Below are 20,965 nucleotides of genomic sequence, written 5' to 3' on the forward strand. Positions count from 1 at the left end.
CTTTTGAAAGTCATAAGTCTGACTTTTTTTCTCAGATTTTGAGCCTTTAAACTTAACATTTTGACTTTTTTAATCCCAAAATGATTTATCATCAGTGTTTATCAGATTTATCAACAGTTTTTTTCCTTCATATTTTTTTACTAGTAAATATGAGGATGACAGTTAATGGTTAAATGTTGGCCCTCTTAGGCTCTCCGGTTATGCCTAAATTCAGAATCTGACCCTCGCTGTGATTGACTTTGACAGCTCCAGCCTAAATAGTTCGGCCCTAAGGACATCTCAGTGGAGATCTCAGTGGCCCCAGACTCAGTTTGACACCCCAGCTTTAAAGGAAAAAAAACATCCTGTTTGATACTCCACAGGTTTGCTGTCATATCTTGAAACTCATTAAAACAAACAAGGCTGTTGTGACATTTAAGAAATGTGATATTTTATTAATTTCAGATTCAAAATAAAAGTATTCACACAAACACATGTTGAGTAAATAGGAAAGAATAGCTCTCCACCCTTCAAAAACACAAAGAAAAATGAAATAAAAATAAACAGTTGCATTGCCCGCTGCCACTTCACTGTTCCTGTGGTTATCGGGGAAACATCCCATTCATCAAATATTTAATCATTTATAGAAAAAAGGAGGAATAAGCACAAATTAATAGAACAGACTGAAAACAAAAGTCGCAGTACCAACAGTGGTACTGGCAGCGATATTTGTTGAAGTACTAGTAGTAGTTGAGCTGGAGGTTCCCTGTTGTTGATGCTCAAATAAACTTAACAGCAGAAGCGTTACAAACCTGATACACAGAAATATAGACAGGACACCACAGTGTCCAAAATAAACGTCTTACCCTGCACCTACAGGGCAACTCTTGTGTTTCTATCCATGACAATGATAGAAACACAGCTCCATACAATCTCAAATATTCCATAGGATTACAGCTAATCTATAGCACTGTACTGCTTTGTTTACGTTTATGTTGGAACCTGCACAGTGCCTGTCGACACTTCCTCTCTGTGTACCTGCTGAGCTGTAACGTGAGCCCTTCCTGGGTTAAATGCATCAAACTGGAGGTAGAGGTAGATTTTCCTGAGAAGTTGTAAAAGACAAAGAGTCTTGTTTCAGTTCTGAAGTTAACTTGAAGACGTGTGAAAGTACCCCCCTCACACGCACACGCACACACACACACGCACACGCACACATCACATGCTTCCCTAAAATAATCACATTATCATCATCATCATTATCGCTATATGTTTATAAATCTGCTCTACATGTAATCTCTGAGTGCTGGGGCTGCTTCAGCAAATTCAGGAGGAAAAAAGCAAAGAAAGAGCATTAAAACAAATATAAACATGATATATTTCACAGCCCTACAAAGCCATTTTCAGAAATAGTCTATTTAATGAAGGTTAATTCATACAACCATTGTCACAGCAGAAGGCATCTTATTTCTCATCATTTTTCTCATCTACAGTCCACCTGATGGAGGTAAAGTCAGTGGTGAAGTCCAGTCAAAAGGCTGCATGCACCCTAACCCAGAAATGTTCCACATCAACAGTGTGGGAAGTGATACATTTTTTATGCTATGCTCTGGTTGGAGGAAAATGAGCAGTATTTTGGACATTGAGCGAGCTAGCAAATGGGATGACACTGTTGAGGGTTTGGAAGCTCAGATAGCCCCTTAAAAGCCCTATTTTACAAGCACTAAAATAGTTTGGAAACTAAACAAAAAAAAATATTTTGCATTTTAAAATGTGACAAAAATTAGCCCAGCTAAGTCATTGTTCTGATCTGTTCAACAGCACGTGAATGCACCATAAAGCAGACTTTGAAATCATTCCCAGCTTTTTAACTGCACACAAAAATTCTGAAACATTAACAAAATATCAGAGAAAGTTGTCCATTTTCACACCACTTTCACATCCTATGAGTTAAAGCAGCACAGAGAAGATGCAAAGATTAGAATAAACCACAAACTCATACAAAAAGTATTTTCAAAACTCTGAACAACAGAGTTAAAATGGACACAATTTTCTTAGTTTCATTGTACCAACCTGAAATATCAGCTACCTCTGATATGAAGGAACAAATTAAAATGTCTTTGTTTTTCATTAAAAAGTAAAGCAAAGTTTTTTTTCCAGAGTACTAGTCCAGTGGAGAATTTCCCTGCCCTGTAATGTCTTCAATACTGTTTCAGGAGCTTTGTGGCCTAAACAAGACTAAAAACTGCAACACAACTAAAGGAAGATAAGAACACTGAAAATGTGTTGTTAGGAGACTGATTGTGCGTCATAGCATAACCCTCCACAAGGGGGAGCTTTTAGACAAGGAGGTCAAAGCTTGAGCTGAAAAACAACTGTACTTGCTTCCCTGGTTCCACTTGCATAACTTAAACTGATTGAATTTTACACTTTAAAGCTGATATCTGATTGTCTGTGCTCACTGCAATCTCTCGCTGATTAAATCTTTCATGAGATTTTCCTGCATCAGCCCTCTAAAAGCTTCTCTGTTGTGGCTGAAGCAAAGATATCTTCTAAAAAGCTTCTGATTTGAGGTAGAAATAGGGCTTTGACAATGGTTGAGGGGATGTCAGTCTGTTCAGAGGTATAAAGTGTTGTCATAAGGTCTCCTGATTGTCCCTAACGCAGAATTAACAAGATGCTGACCTACTCTGAAACTGCTGCTGTGCACAAACGAAGGAGAAAGAGTGAGTGAACGAGCTGCAGTACCTCCACTGTTCAAATGCAAATATTTCACCGAGCCAATCGATGGATATACGATAAACATGGATCCACTGGAAGGGGGCAGGTGCTTCAACGCTATTGCCTCATGGGCTAAAAGGTCATAGGGTCAGATCTAAAAGAAGCAGTGTTGATCCTTTAGATCAGTATTGATTGAATTTAGCCATCTCAAACAGCCCTCCCCCTCAAACTAATGCTTTCAGTCACAGCAGGTTTGTTTGATTGTCAGCCCTTACCAGAAACAGTGACATCTGCTACTCTTGCTGACAGAAACCTGCTTGACTTTATGTATCTCAAAGCTAAAATACACGTTCTTATTCATGCTTTACAGCATCTGCTAGCACACTGGAATCATCAACTTGCTGAAACTCAAAATTTAAAAGGGTCTGAAATGAGTTTGCTCCTTACATTTTCATCTTGGGTCTGAATGTCAAAGGTTACATAGGCTAGCAATGATTGACCAGCTTGTACATTAGAGACTGTGCTTTTTCATTAAGTAGTCATGTATGTTAATTTTACTTTCATAATAAAAGAACGAGTGCACAATCTGGTTTTAGTTTAGTTGGTCGTTTCGTTTTTATGCAGATATTTCCTGAAACGATTCCGTCTTTATGGAAAACTTTTCCAAAACGAAATGGCAGTATAGCGTTTTCATTTCCATGTGAATGGGGCCTTAGGCTACGCTTACTCGCCACATTAACCCTTTACTTTGCCCTCAAGGTATGGACTTTGTTATTTTTTCAGCACTAATTTCCCCATGCCCATGGTAACATGCAAGGACATCCAGAGCATGACCTGGGTTGTGTCAATCCATCCCACTCTGTAGTGCCCTCAGGTGGGCTTTCTCGCCATTACACGCCTTACTTCAGCCTCAATTTATGGCCCAAACATGCCTTAAAGTTTTGCACAGTACAGCATGTTTGAAATATGTCTATATGAAATGTATTTAACTAAGTACAATTTTGACTGCATTTATAGCTGAAACTAAGACTTTTTACATGTATGAACTATAACTTTTGATTGTTAAAACATGGAGCTTGATGTATGTGTGTATTCCCCCTTGCTGTCAGGCCTGTAACACAGAATTTCAATCAGCTTTCAAGGCATAAAAATAGAGGTTAACTGCTTTCAAGTCTGTTACAAAGCTTGGTTTACCTAGAACCTATCTAATGATTTATATTTATGGAATTTGTCCGTGTCTTTAAGATGCAGCTCAACCAGTGAGATGCTGCCTCAAACCACATTTTTCCTGAAACCAAGTTAAGCACCTCTTTCATTTTCTGATATGAGGGGCTGAACATTTCCTTCTTGCTCTTCTTCTGAATCACAACAGCATCTCATGACTTATGCTGTCCTAAGTATAAAGAGACCTTTCAACAGTGTTTGTGTAGCAGCTAGGGGTAGTTTCCCACTGAGACGTGGGTCCATAATCAAAGCAGCAGCAGCAGCCATCTGGTGATATATGTCTAGAATAGTAAAGGGCGATTAGTCAGAGGTACTGCTCACTCTGCGGACATCTCATGCTGAGTTAAGGCCTCGGAACAGAGCCCGCGTACAAAGCCTGATTACTTCCTAACATCAGTAGGAATGAGGCTGCTTTGCATAGCGGTGGGTGAGGGGAGTGAGTAACAATCTTTAAAAGTCCAGAGAGGTAACTTGGGTTAAAGCTGAAAAAGCTCAATAATTGATCTGCTTCTAAATGCACTTCTACACCTGAATGATACAGTAAATCCTCTGTGGGGGATTTTTTTTTTTTTAAAGAAATCCTACATTGCAGTGAGCGCTCAGCTGCAGCTCTGATTAACTTTGAGCTCACATTGTCAAACGCTACAAGAACATCTAAAAACAGTCAGAGGATCACAAGACATTCTCCATTATATCCTCGAACAGTGGCAAGCAGGCCTCAAGAGGACCCCGTCTTTGTCTCAGCTCGGGATAACAAGCACTTGGATCAGAAGAACTAAGTCATGCAAAATACAAAGCTGGAGGAGAAAAATAAAAGCATCTGTGATCTATGATACAAAAAAACAAAAATTGTCAGATATGAGCTGAATTAACTGTCATGAGAAGTCTCTTCTGTAGCTCAGAAAGCATCTCCTCACACCTGATTGTCCATGTGAGAGTCCCCACTAGAAGTTCAGTGGACACGTGATTGAAAACAGGAAATGACACCTTTCCTGCTTCACTCCTGAAGGGCTTTATGTACAAAAACGGGCATGCATGTGACCTTAAGACAATCACTCTACTAGAAGGCCAAGTTAGAAAAAGGATAAATATTGATCTTTCTGCAGAGAAAGATGTTTAAAACCATCACTTTGTCAAAGAGATGAGTAGGTGGACACCTGAGAACAATCAAAAACGTGTACTATTCACAACACAAAAGGCTGTAGTTGACTTTCAAACCTGCACAGCTGACACACAAACAGCTTCTGTAAAGAGTAAACTTGACAAACTACCTGCAAGATTGGAATAGAGATGCACTAGACTGGCCAACAAACAGGTGAGCACTTCCAGATAAAAATTAACCAGCTGTCTCAGTAGGAAGAACCACGACAACTGCTCCAACTTGCTATGTAGCATCCTGGCTAATTAGCTACTCTGGCAGCAATCAATAATGGATTCAATGTTTCACCAAGCTGATGAATATCCCTGCAGATTCTTGAGATCCAGTTGGGTTACATTTGTGATTCAATGAAGAATCTGATCCATTGATATGACACCAGACTCCACATGCAGATCTAAAATGGCTGCCATATGAATAAGGTTATAAGGATTTTACATGAAATGAGGTCACGACGGTACATTGTTATATGCCCTGAAGAAAACATACAAGTAAAGCTTTTCTGATTAAAATAGAGGATATTCATATTTTCTTTTTTATAGAATTCTCAATATATATATTTTTTCCTGCAGAGAGAGGATGGTTAAAAATTTAAAAGATAAAACACAATGAAGAGAATAACAATAATGATAATAATGACAATGAAAAGATAAAATAAAATAAAAATATCTCTCCCCTAGAGGATAAACATCGTTGTCAATCAGTAGCTGTGTTTGTGTGTGTGTAAACAGTGCATTACCCTTCCCAGTTATTACCTTCTCTTTTGTTCTCCGATAATCTGTACATTTATGCAGAAATAAATAATTCACAGGTTGTGCATACATATCTGTTTAGCATATACTGGCTCTCAGTTGAGACATTTTTTCTGAGATCATTTTGGCTATGAAGAACAAAAGAGGTGAGTTGGTGAGAGAAAACCTGAGATAGTGTACTTCAAGTGATCTGAGTTTCAGTTTTTTTGTCTTTCCGTAAAGTTTATGGTTCTTCTCTTTTTGGCATAGATAATGTAGAAAATGAGGTTGCTTTTTGGCTTTGCTTAGCGTGGTATTTAAAAAATAATAATAATAATAAAGGGTAAAGGCAGAGGGGTTTGTTAAGACAATGAGTTGCTGGAGGTTGAGGTTGAGGTAGGTGTGTTCTGCTGCTGCTGTTGCTGAGGAGCGACACGAATGCTGACCGACTTGTTGGAGACAGACGATCCAGATGCACCGGAGAAAACCGAGCCCGCCGCTGCTGCCTGAGCAAAAAGAACGCCTGGATGGAAAAAAGACAAAAGAAAACAGAAACATTTCGGTATGTAGATAGAACGATATATAGATAGACACTGATATATTCAAGGGATAGTTCAACATTTTGAGTATTTTGTATTTTAAGCTGGAATGTCAGAACTATGGCCTGGGAGCCAAATGCTACCCATAATCCAGTACAGACAAAAGGATAGTGCTGGTCATCTTCAAGCACCAACACTCTTATAAAGACTGGTAACTCCATCTGTTTCTAATAATTACTCCTCTGAATGTGAAATCTTCTCAGGAGGCGCTTAACATCCCATATCATTGAAGTAACATTTCAACAACTTGTTCCTTCTCTGGTCTTTTTTACTGTGACAGGAGCATTTGAAGGAAATGCCAAGTAAAATGACTCCCTTTATGGAATAAAACCCACCACACATTGTGACAAAGAGGTCACCACACCCTTCTATTATGACATAGTTACACCATGTTACTGCTCCTAAAACCACAAACTTGTTGAGTAAGATTAAACAAACAAGATATGAATAGCATGATGATAAGTGATCTTGAAGCTGTTGGCAGGCAGATTTATTTACTTTGGAGAAGGGAAAAAGTAACAGATTTTCCCTGCTACTGTTGTCATACCAAGCTAGGCTAAGCTAATGTCTACTTGACACACAGACATGAGACACTTGATGGAGAATGGCATAACTCTTAATGAAATTACTGATGAAGCTTAATTTTATAACATCTAAGGCTTTGATTCTCAAATGGTTTGGTAAGGCATGTTGGTGTGCCTGGAGGATAGTTTAGGTGTGCTGCGGAGCAGTTTTTACAACCATGTTTACACTACAAAAATATTACAATAAAAGTTACCAGTTAAAGAGGCAATTTTGCATGGATATGAACACGGTATACCTTGAGTTTTTTTTTTCCCTGACATTGCATGTGCCTTAGGCAAATAAAGCGGTAAAACCACTGATCTCAAGAGGGAGAAGTGACTGTCTTGTCCTTCAAGTGAGGGATACTCACCAGTATAAACCACTCCATTGAGCTCCACTGACATGCTGATGCTGCTTGTGCCGTTGGTGGTGAGGTTCAGGGCTGAGTCCTGCCTGCTCTCTGTGAAGCAAACAATATAAAAAAGAAGAGTTGTGTTAATAACTACAGCCAACCACTGACATGCAGTTTTTTATCATTTTTAAAAACAAGATGTTTTTGTAAACCTGGTGTTATCTCTCTATGAACCAGTTTAGTTTAGTTTATTATGGGCATTTTTAACATATAAAACTAAATTACACTGGTAGAATGACAACAAATAGCATTAAGTTAATGTTATTTTAGCATTGAAACAAGAAATGGTGTAGACTGAAGCTTTAGCTGAGTATATGTAGCCATTTTAAATTAACCAGAAGAAAGGAAGAAGGTGCTATAATAGCAAGAAAATAATTAATCAACTCAATTCAAAGAGATCAAACAAAACAAAAAACCCTCATCATAATTTAAAATATTTTGTAGATTTTGTAATGAGTAACAAGAAGACAAGCTACAGAGTTTTTATTCAGTCCTTATGTTGCAAGTTTCTAAACACTTATAACATTTACAGTGCATTCAGAAAATATTTAGACCACATTCACTTTTCTTGTAGTCTGATGATACAGTCGAAAAAACATTTTAATCGTCATTAAGCTACACCCAGAAGCCCATCATGACACAGTGAAAATAGAATTTAAAAATGTTAGCAAATACTTGACTGATTATTCTGTATCTCACTGTAATGTCCTAAAATTTTAATAAAAGAGCTGAGGAAAAAAACATTGGCTAATAAATTAAAAATTAAAAACTGAAGTATTACATTGGCATCAGGCTGCAACATGGAGGATTGAAGAAAAGGGAAGAGGGTCTGAATAATTTCTGAATGCACATTATATTATCTCACACATTGTAACATTATTTTCCCTTGTGTTGATTAAAACAGTCTTCAAAATGTAAAATCATTATTCTACTGGGGAAAATATTTATAATTGAAGCTCAGTTTAATAATAAAGTACAATAAATGTAACAATTTGAATATCAAATATACAAAACTTAATTACATTTTCCTGTTTTGTTGTCTGTTCTCCTTTTTCCAATACAAAATCTTTTTTTTTTCATAATAATCTTATGTTATTATATTATTTTTCTTTAATATCTTCAGGTGATTTACTGTAACACCATTATACTTTTGGTTGTGCAAACTCTACTTTCCTGACACAAAGAAAAAAAAAAAAACCTCTGCATGTGAATTTGCATCCTGTTCAACATTTCCTTAGAGTGCTCTATATGATCAGTACTTAGAAAACGGTTTGTACCTTCTATCAGATAACTAAAGACAAACTATAGGATTACAGAGCCTGCAGCAGGAGGAATTTCCCTTACATGTAAATGTATACTATACTATATACATGCCTGCTTCTTTTTTAAGTAAAAGTGGGTCAACATATAGACTTGCTGTGCGTTCACTTCCTCACTGTTGGTGCTGTGGTTTGTGGCAAGATTACAAGAATGTTTGTAACTGTCAGGAATGGTGGCAACATGTTAAACTCAGCTCAGTGAATCCTTCAGTCAATGATATCAAATATAAGATGCAAACTAAAACATCTCCCATACTAATAGAATCTCAAAAAAAGTCAAGTCTATAGGAAATTTGACACTTTTTGATTGATTTTTGTATTTCTAAAAATCTAGTAGACCCCCCTGGAAAAATACATTGTGCTGATTGATTATTGAGATTGTGAATGCATGAATATGGATTGTAAATTCTTCAAGGCAGCATTCTACAGGTACATATTCAATTGAGAGAATGTCATCGATCTCCCAGGTTAGAAGTGCGTTTTTATGCAGATGATATGCATTTATTGATGTCTGTTAAACCTTGCTATGCTTTTCCAGTCTGCTGAAAACTGTCACTTAGGTTCTGTCCATCACTCTGATAGAAATACCCTTTATGCATTTTGTTCAAATCAAACAGACTGGAGATTATAGATGACCACAGAACTCACGGTTTGAACACAACAACGTTAGGTGACAAAAACAGTCTTTTTTACGTAACGATTCAGCAGATTCTTGTGCTGATGAGATAATGCATTATTGTGGTACCTTGGTTATTGATGCGGATGTTCATGGGGATCTGAGCAGTCATGGCCAGCAGGTTGTGTTGCAACGCTCTCTGCAACAGTCGGTGGTGCTCCTCGGCCGGCAGCGCCATCTTCTTCTCAGGGGGCTCCCCGGCCTCCAGTTTGTCCCTCAGCTGCTCCAGAGCTGCCACCTGAGCCACCTGAGCCGCCATCGCTGCCTGAGCTGCTGCTGCTGCTTGCACTGCAGCCACCGAGTGTCCTGCCAAGGCTCCCGCCGGCAGACGAGCCATACCAAGCCCTGGAAGTGACTGGCCTCCCTCCTCTTCTGACCAGATACACAGAGAGGAAGAGAATAGGGAACGTAACTCAAGAGAAAACTAAATCCAAAAGAATTTAATGCATCCTTCTTAGAAGAAGAGGTGTGCCAAAATAATAATTTACAGAGTCGAATCTGATTGGTAAGATTTTGCCAATACAGTTGACCGATCAGCTTACATCTGTTGTGTCTTTTTTGCTATAATTGATGATATTCTTGTTTGCAACAGAACAGAAAAAGCACATGAACTATTTGTCACGTAGACTTAGACTTCATCCATCCTTTTTCTGTCTCATCTAGCCTGCATCATGCTGAGCTTATAACTTTATAACATATACCCTTTCACAAAACAGAAGGCTCACAGCTTCAAGTAAAAAGGAAGCAGAGCAGCTAGGTACAACTATCTTTACTGCATAAAAAAAACAACTTTGATTAAATGACAAAAGCTGAAATGAGGCTACAGCCAGCCAATCATCAAACAAAGCAACAGGTGATACTACTGTAAAATTAAAATTAAGTTTTATACACATTTAAGTTTAGACTAGGGATGCACAATATTATCAGCATGATATCGGTTTGGGCAGATATTAGATTAAAATGTGAATTATCTGTATATATTTACAACTGATATTTTTGCAAAAAAATCTGCCTGTATCAGCTGTAAATATTAACTTTATAAACAGATAAGACAGAGGAGTTTTAGACCAGACGGGTCTTTGTCTTTATTCATCATCATTCTTTACACATTAGTTTGTTTTAAGGACTGAAATTTGGTCATTTGTTCGTTCTTAAACTTAAATTTGTGTGTTTTAAGGACAAAAATCCAATATTGTGCATCCCTAGTTTAGACATTGTCTTGGTTTTGATCTCTTTAAGCTATTGTGAATACCTAATGCTATTAATTGATCAAAATGTGGAGTGAACATTATAGTTAAGGGATTCCTTCATATTAAGCTGACAATCATTTTTTGTCTTGAAGTGTAGAGCAATGGAAACTTGAAGCAGAATAAAAAGCACCACAAATTTTAGGATTATATAAAAAGAATCCCATCAAACACCTTATATATAACAAAAATAAATAGGTAAAAATAAAAATAGAATAACTGAAGGGATATATAGAGTTTAAACAGTTTAATCAATAAATTCACTTATTTATGTGGTTTATTTTTTATGCTGCCAAGAAGATTGATTAAAAGTACACAACTTTATTTCAGAATTGCAGTAGATTGATATTTATACCAAGACAGCCAATAAGTTATGGTTTATTTGTGAAAAAAGGCTAATCAATGTCAGATTAGATAGACAGACAGACAGACAGACAGACAGATAGGTTTCCCTATAATTTACCTTAAAGATAGATAAATAAATAAAAAAGGAAAAGCTCATCTGAGGAGTAATAACATTATTCTGATCATTTTCTTTTGCATCTTATGTAAAGAAAAAGCCCAGTGACTCATTTAATCCATCATTTGCAGCTGAAATGTACCAGTAGAAATGTGAAAAATGCAAAAAGCCAAGATGGCTTTCAAGGGGACCCTCCCTATTTATGAATACAGGGCTTCAAATAAGCAAATAATCACACTTGTTCATAAAGTGACTGTAAATCTAGAAAACAGCAATAAAGGGTGATAAAATCATATCATGAGTTGTGTCTAACCTTACAGTCAGTGAACAGTCAGTTCATGTAAAAACGTGACTCCATTGTGGTTTGAAGGCACCATCGTATCTCACCTTTCTTGATCTTCTGGATCGGGGTGAGCGACGCCCCGTTGGTGCCAACAGTCAGACCCACACTAGCGGTGGGGAGCTTGGGCGAGGAGAGCATGGTGGGCGTCCCATTGGGTGAATAGGTGAAGAGGGAGCTTCCAAAGCTCTGACGTCGGCCCTCTCTCCGGTTACTGTCGATGGCTGCCTGGAGCTCGTTGGGGTTACTCAGACCCCTCTTATCACATTCATATGGGTACAGGTACTTCATGTATCTGAGGGGAACATCATCATCAGTGTATTTAGATTTACAAAGAGCCTGTCAGAACGCACATTTCCTGAGCTGAGACATTCTTCTTATGTCTATGTATTTTAGACCCTATGTATTCCTAAAATACACAGGGTTTTAAAGGATCATTGGTCAACTTAAAGGGATATTACACAGATTTTACCAAGAAGATGTTTTCTCATGATGAGAAGTACTGTGCGGAATGATGAGAAAACATGTGAAGTGAATGACCTTTTATTTTGGGGGTTCAAAACACATCTTCAAACTAGTAAGTAAGAACATGCTGCCTGTATATTGACTTTTTTTTGGTCAAACTACCCAGGAATAAAACACTTTATTATTTCTTCAAACATCCCCTAAGTTTTATGACCATATCACTGAAACAATGAACAGCATAAACAGATTATCAGAGAGTATCATACATTTTGGGAGTATTGTGTGTAATGTGCGTGTACTAACTGTGTGCGAAGGGTGAAGGCTGCACTGGTGATTGAGGTAGGCAGGTTGAGTCCCTTGGTAATCTCCCTCCACAGCTTCTTGTTGATGACCTCCACCAGGCCGCCCTTCTCTGTCACCAGCCTGTAGAGCATGTACAGATCCAGGACCTGCTTGGCCATGATGGGAATACGATTCACTGGGGTTCCTGGAGTAACACACAAACACACACAAAACACACAAACATAGAGGGAAAAGGTCAACACAGTGCAAGAAAACATAACAGCGCAGGAAACTTCTTTTTCAAGTTGACCATGTGCTGCTTCCCGCACACATCCAGCCCGTGGGAGAAGTATACAAGTCAAATATTAAACATCCAATAAAAACACAAGGAATAATAACCATGACCGTCAAGTAACAATAAATACGATATCCGCCCTCTGTGTTAGCAATATGTTAACAATTTAATTATTAGTTATTTGATCTTTTTTTTTTTTTATTTAACCTTTATTTAACCAGATAAAAAACCCATTGAGACCGAAATCTCTTTCACAAGGGTGACCTGGCCAAGAGGTCAGCAGAACACGTCATCACAGAGTTAATGCAACAAAATATGCTGTAAAAAGAAGAAAAGATCACACTGCAGGGTAGGGGAGTCTTTTTTTCTTTAAGTGATCATTACATTTGGTATTTTTGCTTTAGTTTGATGATTATTTGTTTTGATAAGACAGCTGAAGAGAGACAGGAAACATGGGGAGAGAAGCCTGGTTTCACCTTTCATTTCAATGACTTTCTTTTCTAATCTATAGTCATTTAAGATAATTATTTGGGTCAAAAAGCTACTTTAGCCATTACTTTTTATCCATATTTTTAACTCTGTTGGATGCTCATCAACTCTAACAGATAGTTTTGTTCATTTTACAGAACAATGAATGAATTTTATGTTAAGATAGAAACTCATACAATTAAGAAATGAAACCTTTAATATAAGTGAAAGATTTACAAATGAGTAAAAATAATGGATTATATGACTCAACATCATTACTGAATACCAGTTTTAGATAACTGAAAACTTGACATTCTTCTTGAATTAAAAAAATACAAATGAAATAAATACATTCAGGGTGTCTGACAGAATTCACCAAAATTAAGACAAGATGGGCAAAAAAGTCATATTTTGGAAAAAATGTTGAATTAAAAATCTGTTTCTACTACTCCTAGTTCAGACTTCAACCTCCGCAAATCTCCACTTAAAGTTATTGAAATAAAATATAACAAATGTACAAAGTCACATTTGGAACATGTTTGGTCCCTTTTCTCACTTTTTAGTGGTTTTTATTTTCATGTTCTCTCTTGCACACATCTGATGGAAAAAATAAAGGCAGACAATTAAATTAGACAAAGCCTACTGTTTAAGTGTGGGAAACATACTGGCGGATGTCACCCGAATGCATCATTTCTGATTTCCTCTTGTAAGGTGTTCTGGGGGATTATTTTTCCAAGACTTAGAAGAGCCACAAGTCGTCACAAAAAGAGCCTCATGTGGCTCAAGAGCCACGTGTTGAATATCCCTGTGTTGAGGGGGGTTGCTAGGAGTCTGGCCTCAACTATCAGCACCAGCACACACCATCACGTCTTATTTGATGCAAGTTGGGGCCTGATCTACCCCATCTGGGTCACCTTAGTGAGGGTGTATGATGTTTTGAGACCTGAAACACCCAAGGAACCCAGGATATATCACTGATGGTGCGCCCCAGATCATCATTTTCTTTTATATCATTTTGGACCCTGCATGTGGCTGAAACAGGATGTATGAGGGAAGATGCTTGGTGAGACGTGTGTGATACAGAGGAGAAAACTGGTGTTCTCTCAACTGATTGTGCTAAATCACCTTTAACTTTAATTTTAATATCAATATATGTCTCATTAAGCCTTATTTGCAAGATTAATAAAAATAATGATAAAAATTCTATTAGCTTTAAATCAAAAAGAGAAAGATTTCTACAGAAGAAACATGGAAAATGCCTTATTGTAACACCTTAGCAAAAATATAAAACTTCCAATTTATCAGTGCCAAATGTTTCATATCAAGCAAAGAAAATCCCTAACTCATCTTTTCTTTCCAACTTCCACTCATTTAAATGCTAAAAGATCCAATTTTTGTGCAAAAACATGATCAAACCTGTGATGCAACATACAGTATATTGGTACAACCTGCAGATGGCGCTCTCAGATCCTCAGATCCAGCTTGTCAGATCCACCCACTGCTGCTGCTCTGAAACTGTTACCATTTATGCTGCTTTATCACTTTTGCTCACATGTTTCTTTGACCATCTAGTTTCATTAAATCAGGTCTCACTTCATATATTAAGCCATAATAATCAACTTATTCAAAATTAGTTAGACAGCTTTGTGTTTTGGAGACTGAAAAGCTCTTAAATGGGCCTTATTTCAATGAAATAACACAAAAGGATTGTTATCATTGTTTAAAAGAGAAAGAAGTTGCTTACATCAGAAGAAAATTAGATTTAGTTGGATAGGTTTGCAACTGTAGGTTATTGTGGGTCACTGGGGTGAAGACCCCACAGTGTTGCTGGGTCAGTGCGTTGGTTTGTGAGTGTGGATTTGTAGTGACAAGAGTGGGTCCGGCCAAGTGGACAAGCGTCATGATGGTAATGTAATGTAATGTAATGTAATGTAATCTGCTCCCAGGTATGATACGATGTGTTCTTTCTCCTTATAGCCTGGGAATGACGAGGGAGCTGCAAGGCTATAAAGCAATCAGCTCTTAAAACGAATAAAGACCCCACCCAAGTCTGTGAAAGATGAGACGAGGGTGCTGTGTCATATGTCAGAGAGATCAGAGAAGAGGGGGGGCTCATCGAGTCTTTCTACTGAAACTTTCTAGGACACAACGGTAAAGTGAGGAGATATCAAATTTGAGAGGTAACAAATGGAAGTAAATGTTTTAATGAATGAAAAGAAACCTTCTGTGGAGTGCTATGATGTAAGGCTACAGACACATGTATAAAGTAACATACCTCTTTTTTGCATGAAGCTGAAGAGGTCATCTAGGAACTCTTTTCTCTTTGGGTCTCTGTCCAGTTCATACAGCTGTGGAGACAAAAATAAGAGAAAAGTGAGGAGGCAAGTACTAATTTTCTAGTTTTCCGCAGCATCTTGATTACAATCCAGTCACTGTAAGAAAAACATTGAAGTGCATGAATGCACAAACACACTTTCATTCATTCATTCTTTTTTGTAACAAGAATTCAGCCATTGTTAGTCTGATCATAACAGTATATGACAGACACAGAGAAAAACTTTAAGACATGTTAAAGCATAGTTCATCTTGATGAGATCCTGATGTGGGTCCAGCTGCCGGTGGCGGGGCCCCGGGCTCTGGGAAGTTAGGGGAAAGTTAGCTGTAAAAGTGGGGCGCCCTCTCGGGGGGGGAGTACAGAGAGGCCATTGAGCCTGTGCTTGTTTTTCCATCCTAGTTTACCAGTGTGATAGCAAAATAATGTTGTTGGATGTCTTACAATGAAGTGCCCCAAACTTGATGATAACATAAAGTCCCCAAAGGTGAATGAGGATGGCTACATATCTCACTGACACAGTATCTGTGTGAGGTCAGCCAGTTTCATAATCTGTTATTGAAAATGGCAAAGGCTGTGAAACAGTGTGTGCAGCTGAGCACCGGCAAACAAAAGCAGTGTATTGTTTCTACACAGACACAACAGCCCACAGCCAGCGGGCAGAGCCACAGCTCAGAATCATGTTGTAGTGCAGAGAGTTTCACATCACTTCACAGGAAAGATTTACATCTCATTGCATGACAGCATATCACACTACAGCTAAAGGAATAGACTGATAAAAACCCCCGCACAGTTAAGTGCCAAACATGCTTTGGTCCATTACTACACAGTTTTGTTAATTTTTTTTTTTTTTTAATTAAATGGAATCTATTACGGGGCAAAAAATAGTGTTTAAGTATGCAGTGTTTCCCACAGAATGATGCTGTACCTGGGTGAATAGAGCTGGCCATCCCTCCAGCCACTTATTGCATGTTTAACTCTTTGTTTCTACTTTTTGACAGTTTTCACCAACAGTTCATTTTATAAAGACGCTCAAATAACGTCACTTACCCTTTAAAATGTTTCCCTTGATATTACGTAATCATTGCAGGTAAGCTGCACGTGTAAAGGCTTATTGTAGATGAGGTAACGCACAGAACGCACCACAAGTTAAAAGTTAACAACATGACCTGCAAAACCTAAATACAAAATGTGTAATGCAGCCAAGTAAACAGTCTGCCTACAGGAAAAATGCTAAATTATGTAGCTAGCATAGCTATGTTAGCTTTAGCTAAAGCTAACAAGGCTAAAACAATCCATCGTTTGTGCATCTGCTTCTAAAACGGGTCTACCCATAATTCATCCTGGGGTTAGACAATTGATGTCTCTGTTTTATTACCCAGACTCTGTTAATTCCTAAATGAGTTTTTAAAAAATAATCTAAAATTGGAAATTCGTTGTACTGGCAAATTAAGGCACCTCTGTACTGACAAAGACGGCATCTTACATGAACGGTCTGTGAGAGTGTTCATTAGAGATGTACGGTCTGCAGCCAAACTGTCTTGTTGTGGGTTTACCAGTTACTTGTACACTAATGACTATATAACATTTAATTTGGTGCAAGAAACACATTCAAAAATAGAGATAAAGGCAGATGTACAAGACTGTACATATTTCTTGAGGATGAAGGAACTAGATATCCCAAAATACTGCAATTCCCTCTATTTTTTGTTAAAGTTACTTAGTTCAAACTTTCAAGCTATTTATGTACATTTTTCTACACTTCTCTTCAAGTGTAGAAAGTTTTTATACTTATAATGATAATTGTAGTTTGTGATATACTGATTCACAGTACAGTCGTAATCATCAGCTGATAGTCATTGCTCAGAGGCACAACAGACACTTCCATGGTTATAACGGACCCCACCAACCAGAGACACTGCTGTGCCACTCTAGGATTGTGGGTACCGTAGTATTGTTGGCTGAGATTGTGAACAATTTCTTTCCTATAAAGAGGGTGATATCTTACAAACTTTTCTTCTACCGGAGCATACCATTATTAACGCTCAGGTAATTCTATCTTAGATGCTTCAGGCAATATAGCTTACATTTAAATCTGCTACAGATAAAATGAATGGAGATTTAACTTCCAGAACAAGGAGAGGTATGTTACTGCTAATTACAGAGGCAAATACAGCAGCACAGAACTTATTTTTAACTTTTTTGCTCCTAGCACCAGTCTGAAGGAATCAAAATGAAAGGCTGGTCTAGTTTTAGTCTGTTTTGATGGTGACAGTAGTCGTGGCCTCTAACCACTAACAGACTGTCTCTCATTGTAGCATTCAGCCCTCATTAGTGACACCGCGCTGCCATCAGATCTTATTATCTGGAGGGGAACAGAGGGGTGGGGTCTATGAGGGTGAGGTGGATGGCTGGGAGTGGTGGGGGGATGCCAGCTAATGTACAGGCCTGCTGGAGGCAAAGGGGGAGTTTTAATTACAGGATGCATGCATTTCGTGAAGTGCCGCACCATAAATCTTGGAAATTACCCCCGCTTTACTCCCATCCCCCATGTTGCTTGATTTGCCCTCTCTCTCTGTGTCCTGATCACACAAACAAATATTTCCCTTGTGGTGCGTTTAGAGCTCTGTTACGCCCAAATCTCTGTGGTAGCATGAAGTGTAAAAATAGATTTAAATAATAGGTATAAAACAGAAAAAAGATCTATTTGTAGCATGAAAACGGCTAACATATCCAGTAGTACTAACAATCTGTTGCAGCAGAGATTGTCATGTGATTATGGTTTATTCACTCAACGTGTTAAAGCAGCATTACAATAAGATCGGGTATCTATCAGTTTCACTGCCTCCATGCAAGCTAAAGGAGGTGGATGTCTTTAGTGAAGGGTGTTTGGTGTGAACATGCTCACAGTATCTCTCTAACTCATATCCAGTTTCAAATCTCAGACACTGATCACTGCTAACATGGACACGCTTTGTTTCAGTTAACATGACTACACTTAAATTCTCACAACTGTTTGCTCTGCCTTGGTCCGTCACCTTTTTTGTAACAATCAGATTCACTTTCACAAATACTGACATAAACAAGAACGCAGAGGATAAAGATATTCGTTCACATCAAAACACAACCCAGTAAGTGTTGTAGTAAAATGACTGGACAATAGTAAAATGTCTTTTACACAAATTGCGCCGTAACAAAGTTCTACTATCACTACGTCTATGAACTTTAATACTGATGCCATAAGATTCATTTTGGTGTCCTTGTCTGTGATTTCACCTTGAGTTACAGCGCTCTTGTGGGGGAATGTGTGAACAGTGAGAGCTTCACACACTAAATACACTCACATTGTTTATTCACATTATTTCCAGGTGTGATATTTATGCTCCTGTGACATTTTGGCTTCAATATTAACATCACAGAGACATCATTAAAGAGTGAAGTGAGTTCCTGTTTTGGAGGTAGTGACAGAGGCATTAAAAAATAAGATGCAATTGGCCAAGCCAGCAGGGGAGAGCCACTCTGCTCCATGCTTTCTCTCATGTTCACAATGCCATGGTTTAATGTGATTCCATGGACAGGAATACTCTCATGCTGGTGCAGAATCAACATGAATGTCTTAAGTTTGTCATTGTTCATTGAAGTCAAAAGTCACAGGGACATTAATATAGCCTTGAACTGTAAGTCTGAATAAAGGGGATGGAACTGGTCGCAGAACGTAGATCTTACTGTGAGACACCGCATCTAGAATAGAATACATGCCAAGAATAGAATAGAAATATATGCCAAAACTTAGATATAAACAAATTAAACTTTCGGTTTGGTTGGAGTAACAATTAAGACAAGGGTTAGGACCCCGAAAGTCAAAAACCTGAACTGTAAAACTAATAAAGGAGAGTAAACAGTCTGCTCACAGGAAAAAGTCTGCCCTCAAAGAACACAATTTAATGTAGCTTCAGTATCTCCCTTTGCTGGGTGCACTATAGCCGTGTTTCCATCAGGGGGTCCGGTTTGATTCAGTTCGGTTTGGTATGGTTTGGTACGCTTAACCCCAAAATAGTTAGCGTTTCCACAGACACCCGTGCTCTCTTGGTGGGCGGGGCTGCGAAAGCATGCATGTAAAGTCACAGACAGCGCGAGTCAGCTGTTCCAGCTGCAGAGTTATAGAAAGGATGAGTGACAGAAATCAGTCGGGAATAAACATTGAACAGCTTTATTTCAGCTGAAAGTGCTTTAAAAAAAAAAGTACATCTTAATGATGTTAACCGCTGTCAGTAAAGGTCCTCAGCTGATGGAATACGTGTATAGAGATGGTTTGAGTCGTAACGCTGCGTTAATATGTGAATATATCTAGTCTAGAACAGTTTATACGACAAAATATGAAAGTTTAGAGCTGTACTGTTAGAATTCGCCGCATTCAAAATAAAGTTACAGTTCAGCTGGTGTTAAAATCGAGCTAGATTAAGTCAGAAATCCGGGGTGCGCTGATCTCGTTTAAAAATAGTCTGCAGCCTGAAGTTTTACGAGCCTGTTCAACAACCACAGAGCGATGGTTTCACTGTTTATCTAACGTAAGATGTAGATTAATAACTAGTTACTGATGAGAATGAACTGTTCAAAGGCTTCGTATTCACAAAATGTCTGCATTAATTTAGTTTTTCATCCATAGCGGATGGATCAGGCTGTTGTGAGCCTTCAGGTTCTGCTTTGTGTTCTTAAAAATCATCCAGCTAAACATCAGGAAACTTGATTTGTGGCCAGACATCAATATCCATAGACTAGGAAACAGTTTGGATCTCCCATTTAGGCAGATATTGGTCCATTTTTCTCCCGTTTTCGCCCGCTTCTCACAGCAGACTTCCGTCTTTGAAGCCTGGAGGCGAGCAGCTGAGTCGCGCGCTGACATGACGTCAGTGCAGCCCCTATTGTTGTGTGTGTAGCTCCACCTCTTTGGTACGGTTAGGTAAGATTGGCACCCCTACGGAAGGGTGCCGAAAAGTGGGACGGTACGGTTCGCTTTTTTGGGACCCTTTCTCTATGGAAACGACAAAAAAAGCGAGCCGTCCCGCACCGAACTGAGCCGAACTGCTCGGTGGAAACGGCCTATATGTAGGTAACACAGCTTCATAGCTAATGTTGCTAAAGCTAAAGCTCACAGAGCTCATGGATATAGTAACAAAGCAACAAAGCTCATTTTAGCTACGTAAGCATCAAAAATACATTATCTATATAAGTTACATAGATAATGTAGCTATGTTACCTTTAGCAGGGTTTGCCAAAGTCCACTTTGCTAATGCTAACTTAGCAAAAATGGCTCATTTAACAATGTTAACTTGCTAGCTAATGTAGCTATATTAGCATTCTCAAAAGCAAACGAAGCAAAGTCTGTAATGTTTGCTTTGTGGTCATTTCCTGAATTAATCTGCCAGACTTTGTTTATGAAAGTTGGATTAAAAAAACAATCTAAAACTGGAAATATGTTTGACCAACAAATTATGACACTTCTGTTCTGACAGAGAGAGTGTCTCAGAGCAGTGGTCTGTAAGAGGGGCCGTCTGGGATCTACGGCATAACAAACACTATTAAACACATTAAACACATTAAATGACATCCAAATCTGCTTAGGAACATTTCAGTTAAACATAGAGATGTTTTCATCAGACTTCTCTAAAACCAGATACTGACACTGTTTTTCTTG

The 20,965-nt window shown here is 38.3% G+C and overlaps 1 protein-coding gene across 2 annotated transcripts in view; it reads right to left on the reverse strand.

The window, feature by feature from the left end:
• Positions 1-424: 424 nt before the first annotated feature.
• The window catches only part of arid3a (AT rich interactive domain 3A (BRIGHT-like)), a 70,505-nt gene continuing 49,964 nt past the window's right edge, over positions 425-20,965 (reverse strand). The window contains exons 4-9 of one of the 2 annotated variants that reach the window (XM_041791382.1): positions 15,214-15,286; positions 12,197-12,380; positions 11,476-11,723; positions 9,451-9,750; positions 7,345-7,434; positions 425-6,334 (exon numbers count right to left, since the gene is read on the reverse strand). In XM_041791382.1, the coding sequence (XP_041647316.1) occupies positions 6,174-6,334; positions 7,345-7,434; positions 9,451-9,750; positions 11,476-11,723; positions 12,197-12,380; positions 15,214-15,286 (1,056 nt within the window). In that variant the 3' untranslated portion in view covers positions 425-6,173. Of the gene's footprint in view, positions 6,335-7,344; positions 7,435-9,450; positions 9,754-11,475; positions 11,724-12,196; positions 12,381-15,213; positions 15,287-20,965 lie in introns of both variants that reach the window. The other variant, XM_041791380.1, reaches the window with a different exon arrangement.

The sequence above is a fragment of the Cheilinus undulatus genome, linkage group 7, assembly GCF_018320785.1.
Source record: "Cheilinus undulatus linkage group 7, ASM1832078v1, whole genome shotgun sequence".
In the NCBI taxonomy this organism is placed as follows: Eukaryota; Metazoa; Chordata; class Actinopteri; order Labriformes; family Labridae; genus Cheilinus; species Cheilinus undulatus.